Source organism: Homarus americanus, unplaced genomic scaffold (genome assembly GCF_018991925.1).
Source record: "Homarus americanus isolate GMGI-L3 unplaced genomic scaffold, GMGI_Hamer_2.0 scaffold56241, whole genome shotgun sequence".
Classification (NCBI taxonomy): domain Eukaryota; kingdom Metazoa; phylum Arthropoda; class Malacostraca; order Decapoda; family Nephropidae; genus Homarus; species Homarus americanus.
The window spans coordinates 3,490,895-3,510,627 of record NW_024740202.1 but is presented as its reverse complement, the minus strand read 5'-3'; the positions used below and the strand labels follow the sequence as shown (position 1 = coordinate 3,510,627).

Here is a 19,733-nt window from a genome sequence, read left to right as displayed (position 1 = left end):
CGAGGTCAGGTCTTAAATAGCGGGGGGTAGGCGTGGCTTAGTAGCTGACCCCCGCTCCGTGGGCGGCGCTGGTTGACCTCGACCACGGGGCACACACTGTGGAATTGGTGGGGTCGACTACTCAGGGACAAACAGCGTTGTAGGGGAGGAATCCACTACCAGTTCACCAAGTACTTGTTTTACCCACAATGCCCAGCTCTCAGACGTCACTGTTGTCAACACTATAACACAATAATGGTTATTTGTGCAGTTTACGGGTGTAGCAACAAACCTAAAATCAGAACCAGAGAGCACATTAAGTATTTCAGATTCCCCAGAGATAAGGACACGTGTAATAAATGGATACAAGCTTGTAAGCGCTCTGATGAAGTCAACACTAAATTTGCCCGGGTGTGTTCTCTCCACTTCCAAGAAACTGATTACAAACTTGAGTACAGAATAATGAAAGTGCGGCTACAACTATCACCAAAAAGAACTAGACCACTGTACCCGTGGGCTGTACCATCCCTACAACTACCAAAGGCAAAATCAGTTACAGGTATGTATTGTATAAGGGAAAGTTTAGAGTTGGAGTCACGATATTATTTTAGTTTCGGTCATCCAGGAAATCTTAGCAATTAGGTTAGGTTCGGTTATATATCCAAACTATGGTTTTCCGATGGTATTTGATGTGTTTTGAATGATTTGGACCTTCACATATGTCGGAAATCACATAGTTTGGATATCTTAATACTGTACAGGGATGACCGAAACTAAAATTTTCCCGAGGTCACAACTTATACCATGAGTCTTTTGGGTATTATTTCACTTTTTGTCACTTCAATGGTATTTCTGGTGCAAATTACATAAAAGCGAGATATTTAACATTGGTCAATTTATGATAGAAGCCAGGTTTAGATTTTCCACAAAGAAATGCATTTTTCGCATAGTTCAAACTATTCCAAGACACTTTTCTTCTATGGCATTTTCGTCAGAAATGTATATTTTTCTTGTATTTTAATGGATAAAATTACCAACAATATTACCGGTACTTGTTTAAAGAGGGCAGGGCTTTGAAGTGGAGGGAAACTCTGGGGTAAATTACTAAGGGAAACACCGGTCCGACTAATTACCCAAATGTAGCAAAATGTAGCCGCAATGAGGTCAAATAATGGTCCTACATGAATAAATCGGACTGCCAATCACTTCTCGACTAGTATTTGGTGTCACAAAGTCACAAAAAATTGGAAAACTTACTTTAATCTGAGTTAATAGATCGCGTGCATGTACCGAGGGAACGAGTAATTACCCAAATGTACCCAAATGTAGTCGCAATGAAGTCAAATGATGGTCCTACAAGCGTAAATCGGGCTGTGAATCACTTCTCGATTATTATTTGGTGTCATAAAGTCACAAAAAATTGGTAAACTTAATTTAATCTGAGTTAGGTTAGGTTAGGTACATGCACTTGATCTATTAACTCAGATTAAATTAAGTTTACCAATTTTTTGTGACTTCGTGACACCAAATACTAGTCGAGAAGTGATTGGCAATCTGATTTATTCATGTAGGACCATTATTTGACTTCCTTGTGGCTACATTTGGGTACATTTGGGTAATTAATCGGACCCGAAAAACACCAAACAAACCTTTGAAAGCCTGAGCTAACGTTTCCTAACTTGTAAAAATGTTAAGAATCACTTAGTTTATGGAACTCCCCTCGTCTGAACACCGAAAACAACACCAACGCTTACTAAAAACCGAAAACAACACCACTTACAAGATACTGAAAAACTGAATAATGTAAACTTTTTGTAGTTTTAGGATTTTTAAAGGTTAGGAAACGTTAGGTCAGGTTTTCAAAGATTTATTTGGTGTTACTTTTAGTATTTTACCCCACATTTTCCCTCCACTTGAAAGCCCTGCCCACTTTAAAATATTGAGATAATAAAACTTTTACTTTTTTAATGTTCTATTGTCTACAGTGATAATACTCGAGTCAGATTCCCAAAGTAGCTTTCATTAATTTATAAGTTGCCAGTAAGATTAGGTTTACTTCACCCAAGTCACAATGCAAGTTTTAAGACAGGTCCCAAGTTATGTTAAGGCACATTACTCCCGAGTCCCATTTTGTCATTTGAAAATCCTCCTGTATTCTACACAGTCTGTCTAATTGGAAGACTTAAAGGAGTTAACCAAAGCATTTTTCAGCGTCTCTTTTTGTGCAGGGTGAAAATGTATAGCATAGAGTAGTTAATTTATTTATAAAAGCTGCATACAGTATGAGTCATATGCCAAAATTCAGTTGGCATAATGGTATTTACAGCCATATCATGCACATTTCAAGAAAATATCTCAATCCCTTGCATCAGCTTATGTTTGTCTTTTTAAGCATTAAAAGTACTAAAAACTCGTGCATTTTTTGGGGGGTTTAAATTGTAATTTTATCTATTTGTTCACATATACCGGCATGGTAAAGCTCAACTCTTGTCAAAATATGTTTCTAGGGTAAACATTTCAGTGTCATAACACTCTTCATTATCTGACCAATACACTGCAGTATCATCCTTTAAAAAATTAGGTCAAATCTGGAAGAAAAAATTACCTCTTGCACTATCAGTCATCAGTTTTTACATGATATAGTTTAGTACAGGATAATATTATACAGTACAGTATATGTACTGTAGTAATTGGTCCTGAAAGCAAAGATAACTTCCCACTACATGGAAATGAAAGAAGTGTAATTTATGTGTTTTCTTATGAATTAATTATTTTATTATAATTTATTTATTTATTTATTTTTGTTTTCAACAATTAGGAGCAGCTCACTCAAAGTTAGGCTGGAACATCCCCAAATGGGTCCAAATAACATAAAATATTGGGAATAATGCTTCTGAAAATAAAGAAACATTGAATGGTTACCTTGATGTTAGTTGTGTGGGGATGGTGCAAGAGACCTTATCAGTTAGTTGGTGTATCTTCCTTGCTTCACCAACAATGCTGGGAGTGTTTCTTTTATAAACCAGTAATGAAACCATGTGTCTGATACCGTACACAAATTATTAGTACTGTACCGAGTTTATTAAATCATCCCGTTCTTACAGAGAAACCGGCGTCTATCACTCGGAAGATACGAGCCGATAAAAGAAATAATAAAAGACTTGTACGAGAGATAGTCAGAGAATGTGGCCCAGCGATACAGGAGAATCCTGACCAACAAAAGGAATCACTTTTGTACATAAGGTATCATTTGATATTGAATTAATTTTGTTATTTACGTGTATTTCTTCTACTGTATTTCATATTGTAGTTTAGTAATACTGTACAGTAAATGCATTTTAGATGTCCATTTGATATCATCACCTATATAGTAAAATTTACATAGGTTTTCCTCCCTTAAGCAGAATGGTTTCATCTGGAGACAACAAAATATTCCATATATGGTATTTACTGTACTGGTATACAGCATTGCTTTCACTCTGGAGTATAATTCAAAATACAGTTTACTCTTATGAAATATGGCATTACTGTACCTGTATATATAATGGAGACAAAATATATGATACTGGCCTGTCCTGACAGTTGTTTTATGCTGATGATTTAGTGCTCATAGCAGATAGTAATAAAGGGGCAGTGAAGAATTTTAAGAAATGGAAGTGTGGAATAGAGACAAAGGGACTGAGAATGAATGTGGCAGAAACAAAGGTATTAATTCGTGGTGTAAGTGAGGGAGGGACCCATTGTGGAAAGAGGAAAATGGCCAATGGCCATGTGCTGTCTGGAACAAAGGTGTTTAGTGTATGCAATGATATTTTCTTTATTTTATTATTTAAGAAGTAAAACTTTTCAATTGAGTTTGTGATTGTCTGTTCCTGTTTCAAGGGTCAGTGTATCTATACAAGTATATGCCAGTGTAACATGAAACTATATGTTTCTCCATCAGTGTGTGAGTCATTCATGTGTGGAGTTGTTACCACAGCAAAAAACTATTGTTAAATGTTTATGAAAAATGGAAGAGTTATGTGTGATTATAAGAGAATGTTATTACTGTATTTACAGACAACAGCCAGATGCTGAACCAACAACTCCATCAACCTCAGAAGATGGTGTACCTCCTGGGAACAATAAGGGCAGACCAGCAAATAAAACAAGAAAGAGAAAGATATTGGCACAAGATGTGACTCAAATACAAACTGAGGATCAAGGTAAATACAACTACAGTACTGTGGTCATATAGTACTGTACTGTATATAAAAGACAATACAGTATTTTAATTTAACCAAAAGTTAAGTTTGTACAAGTTAAGGTCATTAAAAAATAAAGTTTTAGAAGGTAAAGCTGAAGTGCTTGGTGTCTCCTGGACCTAGCTACTGTAATACACCATGAATGTTGGCACCAAATTAGTCACACATATTTAGGGTTTAATATAAAGCATATAACACTTGCACATTGAATAAAACCAAGTTGATAGACAGCTTCTCAGTTCCATACACCTCAGCATTCTCATTTTGGCTGGCTCAAGTCTGCAGTACTTATGTCATCATCTTTAACTGCCATACAACATCACACTTCTCACACCAACCACATACATCATCCTTTCACTCAGAGGGAAGGTCCTTTTGTCATCAATAAAGGCAGCAGCTCCCTAAACTTCCTGCAACAGCCACTTGCAACTGAGCAGGCTTCAGCACCCCCACCAGCACTGATCATGTCACCCAGGTAACAGAACACATCAACATATACACAATGTTTAGTTCCCCAGCCTTGCTGTGGGCACATGGTTACCTGCACATAGAGAACAATTAAAGTCAGCAACATCCCATAGTCTGCCACAACACCTCTTGTGTACCCACCTTCCACACTTGTTGCACATTATTGAGTCACTGCCAACACCTTTGTTGCCAGCAGCTCATGGCCATTTTCCACTCTCCACCAAGGGTCTCTCACCCACACTCTTTGTTTTGCCACGTTCACTCTCAGGCCCCTGCCTCTATTTTATCCTTCCATTTCCCAACTGTATCCACTGCCTCTTTAATAGTATCAGCAGTAAGCCATCAGCATACAACATTATATATATATATATATATATATATATATATATATATATATATATATATATATATATATATATATATATATATATATATATATATATATATATATATATATATATATATACATATATAGTATATACACTGATGCGAATCCTACTACGAATATTCCTATAACGAACGGTTTTACCTATAAAATTGAGAATGCTATAACGAACGAAACTCCTACAACAAACATTATTTTTTTTTTTTCTAATTTATTGTTTTTTTATTACAAATATTAATGATATTCTTTATTTCAGGGGTTTAGATGCATATTTATGCACTTTTTTACAATTTTTACAATTTTATATTATATTTTTCAGTGTTAAGTGGTTGTATTTGGGGGCCTGGAACGGATTAATCCTATAACGAATGAATGCTATAACGAACAAGGTTCTAGAACCAATTAGATTCGTTATAGCATACCTAATATATATATATATATATATATATATATATATATATATATATATATATATATATATATATATATATATATATATATATATATATATATATATATATATATATATATATATATATATATATATATATATATATATATATATATATATATATATATATATATATATATATATATATATATATATATATATATATATATACTGTACAGTATATATGAAGCAGGGTTGGGCCCATTATGTAATGCCCTGTAAGTTATCATCAATTGATATACTATTTTTCCAGATGAACAACAAAGTGGACCAAGAACAAAGAGAAAAGGATCAAAAGAGAAAACATCAGAAAGCCAGAGAGAGGAAACACTTGACAAGGAAGTGCTGGTAAGTGTTGTACAGTACAGTAGTCACTTTACCTTGTACAGTTATATATTGACACTACACATATTGTTTATATATCTCGGGCAATTGTTTTTTATTTGGCTCAAAGTGTGACTTTTTACACCAGGTAAATGAAAGGGTGAATGTTTTAATAATTTTCTATATAAAGGTTCAATATAAGAACAGTATTGTAATACTGTAGGAAGAATGCAGACCTAAGTGTTAATGTTATCTGGGATAATTCGTGTATGAACACACACACACACACACACACACTTCACTCTTCTAATTACCATAATATTGTTCACTGTTTCTGCCACCATTTGAAATAATGGGAGTTCAAGCATTTCTGAATTTGGGAGTATTCTAAATTACTGTATTTTGTAATACATGAGATAAACTGTTAATAGATCAGTTACATTGTATCATCCAAGATGAAAGGAGTGTTTGTATAATGACTCCTAATACTGTACAGGTATTCCTCGTTTAACAATAGGGATCCACCAACTCACCACCCAGTAGCACTCACTGCAGGTGCGCTCTGAGCTGTGTTATTGTACAACTTGTAATTTCATGTAGATTTTTTATGCTCACAATCGTTCATACAGAGTATGCAAAAAAAAAGAAGTCAAATTTCACTTCTGCACCAGTCTTTGTTTGGATATTAAAAATATGTTTTTCCGGTGTTATTTGATGAGTTTCAAACGAATTTGGTTTTCATTTCAGCCAGAAATCAATAGTTTTCTTTACACCCCCTCCCCCTTTCCCATCAATCTTAACGAAAATGTATTTTTTTTTCAAGTACGTAAATCACAAATATAATACCAACTAACAAAACCTAACCTAACCTAACACTTTTTCTGATGAAACTCTACAATTGACGTAAAATAATCTCTGTCACAATGTCGGCACAGCTCTTTCCACCTGTTCAACCATATCTGGTTATTTTGGTATTGAAAAATAAAATCTCCACTCCCAACGCACCCACGCATTGTTCATTGGCTAAGACAAAAAACTCTTGCCCAATTATGTCTCCTATTGTTATGGCCAATAAGAACCCCCCCCCCCCTCCTGCATATGCACTGTAGACTCTTAAGAAGCCAACACGGAGGTAAGGAGCACTGCGTTATGGGTGGTCAGACCTTCTCTGTGAGACGTAAACAACAAATGGCGACACTTATGACTGACTGACCAACTCTAATAACATTGAAAAATTAATATCTCGGTTATCCTTAATTTCCGGTGGAAATATCATAGAAGAAAAAGGTCTTAAAATTGTCTAAACATTATGAGAAACATATTAACAACAGCGAGAGAAAGACCGGTGCGTGACTGAAATTTCACCCCAAAGTTAAAAACATGAAGGGACTAAAAGTTTCTTCTAGTGCGGGAATAACACACACGGTGAGGGAGGTGGGAGATCTGTCAGCTGTGTGCAGCCCCTGTCCAGTGTGGAGTGAAATGATTGCCAAATGGTAAGGCAGTATTTTATTATTATTATTATTTATTCCTCACATTAACTGGTACAGTATACATGCGACACAGTTCAGCCTGGCAGTCACTCGGCTGACTCGAGAGACGTGTGTGACTGCTGGCTGTGAAGGCCCCTGACGTCACATAGGGGGAGGGAGAGTGCGGCTGGCCTCACTTACAGCTCACTGTCTCAATACACACGTTCACTTCCCACACAGGCTCTTCATTTTTCTTATTGTATAGTTTTACATTATATTTTCTTTATTTCTAAGCTGCATTATATTACAGTACAGTACTGTATTGTATTGATGCACACTTGGGAGTTTTTCCGTCTTCCCTCCCAAACTATCCCCAGTGAGTCGAACATCGCTAAACAGCGTTAAACAAGAGAGGGTGTTAAAAGTATTATATTGTAAACACAAATATCGCTAAGTTATTGTCCATTTAACGAGGGATACCTGTAATGCATTAATGGTTGAGATTTCAGACTACTGTAGGTGGGAGCAGGAGTCATATATACAGTACATTGTATTTGTCTGTAAACAAGGATGTCAGTTCTTGAATCAAAATTTAATGGTACAATTTTGTATTGAATTAACTTCATTACAATTAACATTACAAATTGTTGAGAGAACATTTACTTTTTGGGGTGAATTGTTGCAATAAAGTATGTTTTACCTTTACCTGAGTCATATCATCAGTGCTCAAGGGACAAATTGAGATGCTAATTGTAGGATATATGTTAAGAGGAGACAGTACCTAGCAGTTCTTATCTGTTAAGTTCACTACAAATATTTTTGTGTTTCAGGTCCAGCCTAATACCTGTACTCACAAACACAACATTCATGTTGACGTCTCTAGTAAAGGATGGCAAGTGTTTGGTATACCTGTAAAGGAAGAAAATTCAGACAATGATGGATTTAATGAAGAACTTAAAGGAAAAATCAAGGAAATTGATGAAATTGTGAAAGAAGAAGAAGTTTACTGTGATGAAGAGTTCTCATGTGAAAAACCAGACCAAGGTTTGAAAGTGAAGGAAAACGACCTGGAAAATTATGTATTTGTAAAAGTTGGAATACTGGACAGTGATGAGTCTAAGAAGGAAGATACAACAGATGGTGACTTGTATGTGACTGTAGGAATACATGATGTTTAACAGATGTGCTGGGAGACAAAATTACAACAGAAAAACTTTAGATGACGTGTAACAACTGACGCTGAAAACTGTGGTCTTAATATACTTTAATACAGGGTGAGTCATTATGATTAAATATACTGTATGTATGAAATACAATACAGAAGTACTGTATGTTAAGTTATTGGACACCAGCACATCAGAAACATTGCAAGAACAGACGGGAGATTCTCCTTTAATTACATTTTGACAAAAGTAATACAAAAATGGTCAAAACTGAGTGAATATATAATTCTGTTATGAGGCTGTATGACTTGTGTGTTGGACAAACAGAACAGTTTGGCTGCTAGATATTGTATGGATCATTTAACCCTTAAACAGTGGCCATCATTAGTGAAAGTTTGTTGTAGGGACAGTTACCATCATCAGGGGAAGTTAGTTGTAGGGACAGTTACCATTATCAGGGGAAGTTAGTTGTAGGGACAGTTACCATCATCAGGGGAAGTTAGTTGTAGGGACAGTTACCATCATCAGGGGAAGTTAGTTGTAGGGACAGTTACCATCATCAGGGGAAGTTAGTTGTAGGGACAGTTACCATCATCAGGGGAAGTTAGTTGTAGGAACAGTTACCATCATCAGGGGAAGTTAGTTGTAGGGACAGTTACCATCATCAGGGGAAGTTAGTTGTAGGAACAGTTACCATCATCAGGGGAAGTTAGTTGTAGGAACAGTTACCATCATCAGGGGAAGTTAGTTGTAGGAACAGTTACCATCATCAGGGGAAGTTTCATTTTCCTTGTGTTTCACACACACACACACACACACACACACACACACACACACACATACATACATACATGTGGGGCAGTAGGGAATACTTAGTTGCTGGTTAAGGGTTAAATGTCTTTATGCAGTATATCTGGTTTCTTTGTTTGCCAAAAAATAATAATTTATACGTCCCAATATTTTTTTTAATACAAATATGCTGGAGGGGATATTAGTATGTTCTATACGTTCTTTACTCACCAACTGTGTGGGTTTTGTTCCTGAAACACCTACTGGTTAGAAAGAGCTTGATCTGATGGGAAATAAGGGGTTAGGTTATTGAACACCCAGAGACATGCCCTGAGTCCTATTATATTCACTTAGGGTAAAATAAACATGGTGATATTTAAGTTTACACCATAACAATAAAACTTAAAATTTTAGGCATAAAAACAGCAATTATGAAAGTATATACTGTACCAGGGGTAGCCAGACTTACTTAACCTAAGAGCTGCATATGTTTATCTTAAGATGTTTGAGAGGCGCAAGACATGAAAGAAAGTTTTATACAGGGTACACGTTTTTATTATTACAATCTGTACAGTATACACATTTTATTAATAAAATTATATGGAAATATTACTAAGAAATAATATTTACAAATACTTTTTTTTTTAATGATAAAATATATTAGTTTTAATAATGAGAAAGCTCTCAAACAGGTATATACCATATGTTACCAAAATCCTGACTGATGTTTGTTTTCACGGCTCTGAGTACGTAATACATAATGAGCTACGGTGCAGGAAAATCTTAGAAAAAAGATACAGCTCTGCATTTCAGTAACATAAAATGAGATTGTTGAAATAAAAATAAAATGTGAAAAGCACTAAAATAGTTTACATTATATTTATTTTTCTTGTTAACATTTGAACAAAACTTGGAAGAAAATATGTAAAAGAAAAACAAGCAAACCAATAAAATTAGATACCACCATGCAAAACTACAGTACAGTACTGTATTGTCATAACATTATTTATGAAGCTGCGCACTCCTTAACACCTCCTCATGCTTTGCCTACTCAGCTGCCATACACTTTGTTTTGCAGTAGATCCTACAAAATCCAAGAGATATAGATGATTTACTATATCAGGAGGACGACCTACACATGGATCTACATGATGTTCTCCATAAACCTGCACCACCAGAAAGCAGTAAGTACAATGTCTTATAAATGCTGCTTTTCTTACCATTCACAAACCATGGGCCTACAGGTTGCTAAACTCTTGAAAAGTGTTTCAGCCCAAATCTTGAAAATTTTGACATTGCCTAAAATTTGTAGGTAGATACTGTTCTCCCTAACATGCTGTTTAAGGATCTGGGATAAAAATGCTGTAGTTGTAATTTTGCCAATTCCTTGTCTTGGTGACTTTCTCTGCTACGTCCCCTCCCCAGCTTCAGTTTAACAAGTTGCTTTTATTGGTACCAGTTATCAAAAGTACTTTCAGATTAATATAGCAGGGGTTGCCATGGGTAAAACTAAATAGGTTTCTTTGGTAAGTTAGGCCAAGCTCTATTAGGTTCTAGTAAATGTCGCCTCTTTTAAAATACTGTAATGATAAGAACATTTGTGGAAAAAGTGAACGAAAGTGAACACCACCTTCTGGTGGTAGTGCTGTTCTCGGAAATTAAAATTGTGTGAACGCATTGTAGCCAACTCAGTAATATGACCAAGGATACTCTCTTTGGCTTGATTGAGCAGGAAAAAACGTGTGGATATCCAGTTGTTGCCATGGTAAACATCTTGGACCCACGATGTGAGGTTATGGTAACAGATATTAATGTATAGAAAAGTCTTCCTTTACAAACTCATTTTTTCTGACAAATTATTGTTTTTGCAGACACCACATCTTGTTTAGCTTATTAGGAACAATTTCTTTGATTCTGGTTTACAGTTATCGGTAGGAAGGCACATCAACAGTGGTTTTGTTAGAAATATCATGCAAAAAGTGTAAGTAACTTAAATGCCCACACATGTCTGATATAAAAACATATTAATGTTAAAGGTGCACAATGGATGAGCGTCAGTTTTAGCAGTTCAACTTGTCTAAAATAACTGCAAAGGCACCACACAATCAGATGTGCCCATCTTACCAAATGATTGAAATGTACATGGTTTCAGTGGTGATCATCAGACCCAGTGGCGCAGAACATTTTTTGGTTGACTGTACAATTAACAAAAAAATGTTCTGCACCTTTATGCTGCCATACAATATGACACACCGGACCAAGAATTCCGAACAACACTCATGAGTTATGTATTTCTGTTAATTTCTCTAGTAGCTAGCGATACTTGATATACAAAATACTACACATCGTATTGGTTACACAATGCATCACAATCAATCACCAACCTTACCAAATGACCATGGCCTGCACTGATCGTTGTGAAAGCTGTCAGACATTTTTGTTGACCACGTCTTAAATATCCGAAATGCTAATCTGATGACAGATTTTTTATTTAAATATAACGTATGATAATTTTCAGCAAAAGGCAAAAAGGTTGAGGTTCCAGTAAGACTTTTTACAAGTGATCTGAAACAACTTGGCTCATGTACAAGACTCTCATCTCCACCAATGAGGGTCAAAGGAATGAGAAGAAAGCAAAAATAAAGGCCCTATTTTGCGTTTGATTACTCGACCATTTTAGTAATTTTCTCACGGTACAGATAGCATCATTGCAACACAATCATTATCTATATCCCTGAGAAAACTTTAAATGTTAAATATCGATATATTTTGTTTTTAGTAAACAGAAACTAAAGATATGTTATCCATGAATAATATGTTTGCAAAGTGAAATAATAGAATGTATAAATATTTTGATACTATATAATCCCCTTCGACTTTTAGCCTTCCCAAAGGAGCAACAAAGGTAAGTGTAATGAGGAAAATAAACGGTATTATTGTGTTTTGAACCACATTATTTCTATCTTGTGCATCATTCATGTGAGGTAAGGTTAGGGCCTAACCCTACCCACCATTAGGACAAGGTTAGGTTTAGTTTAGTTTAGTAAATTATGTGGTCGAGAAATAGTTCCATAGCAGTTAGCTTGGTGGGGAGGCAGCCCCGGTGAGTTAGCTTATTTAGAAGGGTGTAGGATCATGATTTATACCAGAAATGGGTACTGTATTAGTAGAGAGTTTGACCCTAATCACAGACCTTTTGGTGTGTGTGTTCTTTCATATTCTTGGCCCAAAATAGGGTGAGTGGTATTATTGCAGTTTTTCACAACCATAGAATTGATAATTTTTTATTTGTGTAACATACTTAAAAGGCTGCTATAAGAAACTTTTCTTCTTTACCATTTTTGTCGCCAATGCATAATATCGTCGGAAATTAAATAATTTATTTACGTAAGCGCGGTAATAGTTACTAAAAAAAATAGATTTTAATAACGTAATGATTTGGGACCAAACGCTCTATTTTTATAAAGCAATGAAGGTCAAACTCATCTGATACCCATAAAAACACAGAAAAATGTCCATGTTGAAAGAGGCGTGTGGTTGAAAGTGCAATTTTAACCAATAAATTAACAATGAAGAACAATCCTTGCAGTAGTTTAATTAGATTACTCTTTAATGGCACCTTCCCCTCCTTGCAGATGTGAACAGTGGTTACAGGTTGATACAACTGTGTTTAAATAAGCCACTCAAAACTCAACTGGAGTTTTGTTCTATGCAGCCAACACTTCACCCGGATTCATTCTTTCTGTCTTTATTACTTTCTTTCACTGAAACATCTGAATGTTTACTTCATATGTTAATAAATAGTTGCATTTGTCAGACACTTCTTGTAATAAAAATAAATAAATATACTACTATACTGCCCATTCTGGGGTCACTAATCCTAAGGTGATAACTTAAATCTACTCTTAATTTTAAGGATGCTGCCACCAGACACCCTGGAGAGTATGTAGCTTGTTTAGGTCACTGGCAGAGCAAGCCAGGCATTGGGTTGAGTTTTTCATTTACAAAATCGAGAGTGGGAAGGAGGGTGAAACATCAATCATGACTTAACATTTATTCTTTATAAAAACATATTGCATCCCATCACAATACAAAAAGAGTTGGCCTTCATCAGAAAAACCACTATTATGTTCACTACACTTCACATCAGTATACGTCCTTCATCAAATAACTACTATTATCATCTTCACTCTTCATAACAACCAATGACCTCCTTACCTCGGTCATTCCTTCTTACCATAACAGCCAACACATCAGACTGCACCACCTGTTATAGTATAGCATCACATTATATTATAGCACCACATCTCAGGTACACTCCACACCTACAAGTACAGAACTCCTCGGTATTCTTCAGGTACACATACTAGGTACCTCGTTCACACTACTCTTGCTAAGTAGATGGGATACTTCCCAGGTAATCATACCAGTACTGGTTCCATGCCTGGTATTCTCAGGTCGCTCCACGTGGCGACCGCGAAACTTCTCAAACATACAATTATGTTCTCCTACCCTGGGTGGTGATATGTAGGGTATCCACAGATTCATAGTGGAGGTGCATAATGGCATAAGCAGAACACACCACACCTGGTGGGTTCCTCACAGTGGAGCCGTGGTGGTTACTCGGCCGACGCTCTGGGCGCGCACCTGTTTCGTTGAGAAGGCGGGCGTCACTGAGAATAATGCCTGAGGGGCATTTATCACCACGCATTTTTACAACACTATTACTTCACTTTACAGTATAACATTAGGCAAGGTTTTAAGATGTACAAAACTGCTAGAAGTCTCTGAGTGCTGATGAAGCACGATGGAGTTCACTGACCTGTTTCGGTGAGAAGCCGGGTGTCACTGAGGGGGATGCCTGTCGTCTAACACTGAACTAGGCCTACAGTTTCCAATCTTTAATTTTCACTTTGACATTATTCTGGTTCTCACATATACACTTTCCTATCTATTGTGACCTTATGCCTTATAATTATATATCTTAATCCTAAATTACATACTAAAGTAATGGTCAGGTCTGCTAGTTCCTGGGGAAATTCATTGGGTTATAACAATACTCGGAACCGTAGCCCGGAGCAGCCTAGGTGCCAACCCGATTAAAGGCCTAGCGGCGTGTTTTCTTTGAATTGAAACAGTTTATTTAGCCAGAAAAAAACAGATACAGAGTGGATTATAATAATAATATTAACATGGCTGAGCCATTTGAGAACCTGAGCCCTCTTTTAGGCACCTGATATATACTATACATATATCTCAAGAATTATGTAACATTTAGTATCATTTGGAATAGTACAATAGCATGGTAGTAATAAGAACATCTCATAATGTTACCACGGTTATCACTTCAATATTTATTAATTTTATTTTTATTTTTTAGTTTATTTTTTATTTATTTATATATACATAAATTACAATGGAATTGAAAAACATAAGTATAATGGGGGAGCAATACAACATGGGTTGTACAGTAATAAGGTTGAACAAAAGGTCAGAGCTGTCAGGATTATGTCTAGTTGGCAATTATGTTTATTGCAATGGTAATTTCCGATAAAACGGTTTTGATGGTACAATAGAAGCAGGTACTGTAAATATAGTAGGTTTTACAAGAAATATTAATACTTGGACAGTAGATATTTTTTAAGAGATGATTTAAAGGAAGGGAGCGTAGTCTTTGCTTGGATGGGTGGGGGTAAGTTGTTCCACACTTCACACCGTGATATTTTATGGAGGTCTGGGACTGAGAGGAGTGTGTGGGGGGGGGGTGGTCTTAGTAGCTCTGGGTGCCTTAAGTTATATCTGATTATTCCGCAACCGGTTTATCACGTGCACTGACTTCCAGTGGAAGAAGCTTCATCGCGTATTACGGAAACAAAACACTGACACCCTAAGACCCTGGGCAGAAATAGCTTCGTACAGGGATGCAACAGGAGAAAATCCGTTTAGTGACCTCTCTGAGTTAGCTTTGACAGTGCTAACATTGCCTCATTCTAACGCTAATGTGGAACACATCTTTAGTCATGAATATTCTCAAGTCAAAACTTGGAAACAGACTTAGCATCAAAAGTTTAAATGCAACACTATCAAGTATTGACTAAGAAGGCATAGAGGTTGTTGTTTTGATTATTGACTGCCTGAGGAAGTGTTGGACAGCATTGGGTCATTAAAGACATTAGACATCAGTCATCACAACCAAGATCCTCCATAAACAAAGTGGCCTGTAGGAATTCGTGGTATAATGTTGTCTAGCACTCAGGATGGATGGAAACTCTAAGGTGGTTTTCTTGTATAATATAAGTTATATGATAGACAGTCTGGTGCTGGAGGTGCCGTGTGGTGAGGAGCTGCTCAGTAGAGACGTTCGGTGAGTAGCGTGTTGAAGGAGGTAGATGTGCAGGAGCTTCGTTAGAGAAGATGTTGCCTGTTGCTGGCCTCCTGGTTGAATGAATGCTGACAGCGTGGAGCTTGCTGGAGGAGGTGTTGCTTGTTCAAGAAGAGAGACCAGAATGAGAGCTGGTTGGTGAGGAAGCTCAGAGAAGGACAGCTGGTGGGTCGCCATGCTCGCTGGCGGGAGCGAGGACCGCCAGGCAGGCGGAGGAGAGGCGAGGGCCGCCAGGCAGCGGCGGAGGAGGAGGTGTTGCGTGTTGTAGAAGAGAGGCTAGAATGAATCTCAATGGAGAGACAGAGCTTATATACCCAGCAGCCGTGAGTCATCTATGAGTCATGTAGGGAAAACCCGAGAAAGTCGCCGGTCTTTGGTTCCGTTGCTAGGGAAGGTGGTAACATCTGGTGACGCCGCTCGTTTGGTTGCTAGGATACGGTAGCATCGGAATGCGGATACGCAGTTGTAGGGGAGAAGTCCACTACAGGCCCATGATAAAATAAAGAGCAGATTGGGAATTAGTAGATCAGGAATAATGGTGAGGTAGTATCTAATTATTTGTACCAGTAATATTTGTATAATTTACCCTAACTAATTCCAAGCAGTTTTTATTAGCTTCTTTTATAAGTTTATCGCTTTTGGTGAGTCAATTTAGCGCCACGTGAAAAGTTCAGTTGGCAACAATGATCAGTGCAGGTGTAGCAGCTGCGGATAGTGCCCAGTTCGAGTTTACTAGCTAATTATACCACTTAGGCACTGGACTGGTATTTATTTATTTCCCTTTATTATCTATATTTTATAATATTTCTGGTTTCACTGCATTTTCCCTTCCAACAACTCAATTAATTAATTGAATTATTACTCATCTAAACGCATGGAAGTCGAATATAATGCTACTATCAGTCGCCACTCACCAGCTCTGTTCACCACGGAATCTCAGAGCGTTCTGCCGGGAGTGCCGTACGATATGTTGGACAAACACTTCATTTTTACCCAGACTTCACTTTTAACTGCTGCACAGGCGCCGGTGTAGCAATACACCTGCAGCCAGCTGAACTGCCACTGCAGGGCTGCCAAGTCTGTCATATAAAGGACATTCTGTCATTTTTGAAACCTGCTTGTCCTATATTTTTTTTAATTAAAAGGGACATTAAAAAAAATTCCTTTTCTTTCCTTTTTTAGCTTCCTTCTATTTATAAAGCTTAATGAAACATAAAGCATAATACTTTGCTGTAATATCCTGTTGTCCATATAGTTTTTGTAACGCCTGTTTGTGACAACCTGTACTGAATCCACACGTTCATGCACTCTCCCATCTCTCCAAAAGATGAGGGAAAATGAGAACGCACTTGCCTAATATGGACAACTGTTGCCAGAAATTTGAAGTTACTGAAAAAATGCTAGCACTCTTCACAAGTCAAATGAACAGCAAGGCAAACAAAAATTCGACCAAGGGGAAGGTAGCCAGCAACCTTGTACTTCCAGTTCAACCTGAACTATTACCGGAAGTGATAGTGAAAGGGAGGCAACTTCCTTCGATGAAATTTTGTTCAATGAATTTTAAAATTTCAGGTGGGTTACATTTTTACTGTAAAACCCATGCAGCCCAAAATAACACGGTTTCTCTTTTTTTATTAATTCCACAAACTTGTGCTGGTAGTTGTCTTTTCTCCCCTTAAATGTCTTTTTTTTTTTTACGGAGAGGTCCTGTTTTTGGGAGGAGCATTTGGCAACCCTGTGCCACTGCCATCAGTGTATAGTGAGAGAGTGAACCTAGTAGGAGCACGGAGGGGACGCTGCCCTCTTATACACTGAAATATACAGGTTTGAGAGACTTGTTAACATATAGAGTATTACCAATCGTAGAAAGGCTAAGACAGCTACCAGTGAAATCAATGAGAGACAGGTTGTTGACTTAATTGATGAGGGAGAAGTGTTATGCCAGTTTAACAGTGGTGAAAACAATACCGCTCTCAGGGAGACTAGTGACTGTACAGAAGACTGGCACGTGTTGTTGGACACTGATATCTTTGAAAGTGCGTTAAGAATGCTCACTTGTGATGAATGTAACGGTGAAGTTGAATAAACAAGTGTGTATTTTTACTGTGATATCTGTGAGGTGTACGGAATGCGATTATTGTATCGGTTGGAGAAGAAAATGTGTTAGGACACTGGCTGGTGGTACCTGGCAACAATGGTTTAGTTGAGGTGTTGAATTCTACTGTATGAATGAACTCCATTTGTAGCGGGGATTGTGATAGTTTAATAGGTTAACCAAATTTTATATTTACGTCTGGAAATAGGATTTACGGTCGATAAAGTACTATGCAAATAGTTAATAGCATTTGCCCGCCTTAACTACCTATTGATCATTTCACCATAGAACATAAATGCTTTCTTATCATGAAATCGATGAAAAATTCACAAGCAATATGTATTTTGTAATACAGTATTAATTTTACGATTTCTTATGGCTTCAATAATTAACGGAGCTGGCTAGCGCTGTCAACTGCACTGATGCAGTGCTTCCACTTCTATATTTTTTACGGAATTTACCGACTTTTTTTATTTTTATACGATACATATACATACTTAATTTATGTTCCTTTGTATATTCAATTACAACCAAACTCATTGTCAGTTCTGTGTAGAGGAATAATTTAACAAAAAAGATGCATGCAGAAATTATTGTTACAAGGTCGGTCACCACTGTGAGGTTACCTGGCAAATATAGTCTGTTACCTGGCCTTCATAGATTTTTGTGGACCCTTTTCCTACCTATGCTAATATAAGGCTGGTTGCAGAAAAAGTGAAACATGCTTATGGACGAGTTGTTGGTCGGAATTTTTTTCGTAAGATTACAGGTCAAGAAAACGCTTAGATTCACTATGGTAATGATACTCTTAAATAAATTGGGCCAAAAAGTGTAAAAAAAAAAAAAATAAGGGTTAAAGTAGCTGAAACGTCACGTGATTGCGAAAAGCTGTGATTAGTTGTGACGTCACAGGTTGGGAGCCTGGAGGCAGCCAGCTGTGGTGTATGTCTTGTTACCAGCAAAAATACATGACTTGTGGCCATATACAATGTTCAAGGAAAGGATTAAGAATCGTTGGTGCTTCGTGCCAATGTGCAAGAGTACCGACAAATCCTCACCAGGCAAAATATTCATCACAGTACCGAAAGATAAGAAGATAAGAAAGAGATGGTGGCTTGCTGCTCGACGATGCTTTCCCATGTCTGAATCCAGCACCTACTGTTGTGAAGATCATTTTGATGTGAGTATTAAGTTTATATGTACATGCAAACCTTATTTTTAGATTAAAATAAATTACTGCTCAAGTATCATCTTGTGTATTTACTTGCTGGGTGCCAAAATGATGCAAAAGACCGATAACTCCAACATGGAAGTTTTCATCACTGTTCTCTATTTCATGTCTGGAAAATGTAAGTTTTCGCCACTGATGTCTCTATTTAATGTTGTGGAAGGACTAGAAACGACCATGGCCAGGGGTGGGCTTGAGGTGATCAGATGACAGGTTGGGGATAGTGTGAATCAGGGTTTGGGAGTGGGGCTACCCGCAGGGGTTAGGTTAGGGGGTGTGGGGTTTAGTTTTTTCATACCATTTCCGATGGAAATGTAGCTAGGAAAAGTTGAAAATGATGAGATAAATCCATGGAACAGACCAGAATAGTTGGGGGGAATGACTGCCCTAAGGTACAAATTTACCTATTTTATTAAGTAAATATAAGTGAGTAGGCCTTCTCTTGCAATTAATAAGTTTAAAGTCTTAGCTCTATCTGAGTTTTTTTTTTCAGCTGAAGGAGGATATGGAGAACTACCTCTACTATACAATGATGGGAAGTCCAATCAGACTGAAGCCAGGACTCACACCTCACAAGTTTGAGTGCCAAGGGAAGCGGACAGTGATGCATCCAAACCGAGAGAGCTTACATAGAAAAAGAAAAATTCAGGAAATACTCGAAAAACGGGAAAATACCCAACTAGACCATTTTTATAATGTTCAAAGTACTACCCAAAACAGGTATTGCCTTCTCTACTTAGAGCTATATATATA

At 37.0% G+C, this 19,733-nt stretch overlaps 1 protein-coding gene across 5 annotated transcripts; it reads left to right on the top strand.

Annotated features, from left to right (window-relative positions):
- Positions 1-24: 24 nt before the first annotated feature.
- LOC121875362 lies at positions 25-13,136 on the top strand. Of its 5 annotated transcripts, none has more exons than XR_006090588.1 (8): positions 25-538; positions 3,084-3,222; positions 4,039-4,184; positions 5,781-5,875; positions 8,154-8,597; positions 10,357-10,459; positions 12,159-12,180; positions 12,911-13,136. XR_006090588.1 is itself a non-coding variant. In XM_042379901.1 (5 exons), exons 1-5 carry the CDS (start codon positions 235-237, stop codon positions 8,499-8,501), a joined length of 1,032 nt encoding a protein of 343 aa, XP_042235835.1. In that variant the 5' UTR covers positions 25-234; the 3' UTR covers positions 8,502-10,134. The 5 variants fall into 5 exon arrangements, 1 of the variants encoding a protein (XP_042235835.1); XR_006090587.1 differs by having other exon boundaries at positions 10,354-10,459; XR_006090586.1 differs by lacking the exon at positions 12,159-12,180.
- Positions 13,137-19,733: the final 6,597 nt, after the last annotated feature.

Coding starts and splice junctions, on each gene's coding strand:
- LOC121875362 (XM_042379901.1), top strand. CDS start 235: ATGGTTATTTGTGCAGTTTACGGGTGTAGCAACAAACCTAAAATCAGA. Junction 3,223..4,038: donor GAATCACTTTTGTACATAAG/GTATCATTTGAT, acceptor CTGTATTTACAG/ACAACAGCCAGATGCTGAAC. Junction 4,185..5,780: donor AATACAAACTGAGGATCAAG/GTAAATACAACT, acceptor CTATTTTTCCAG/ATGAACAACAAAGTGGACCA.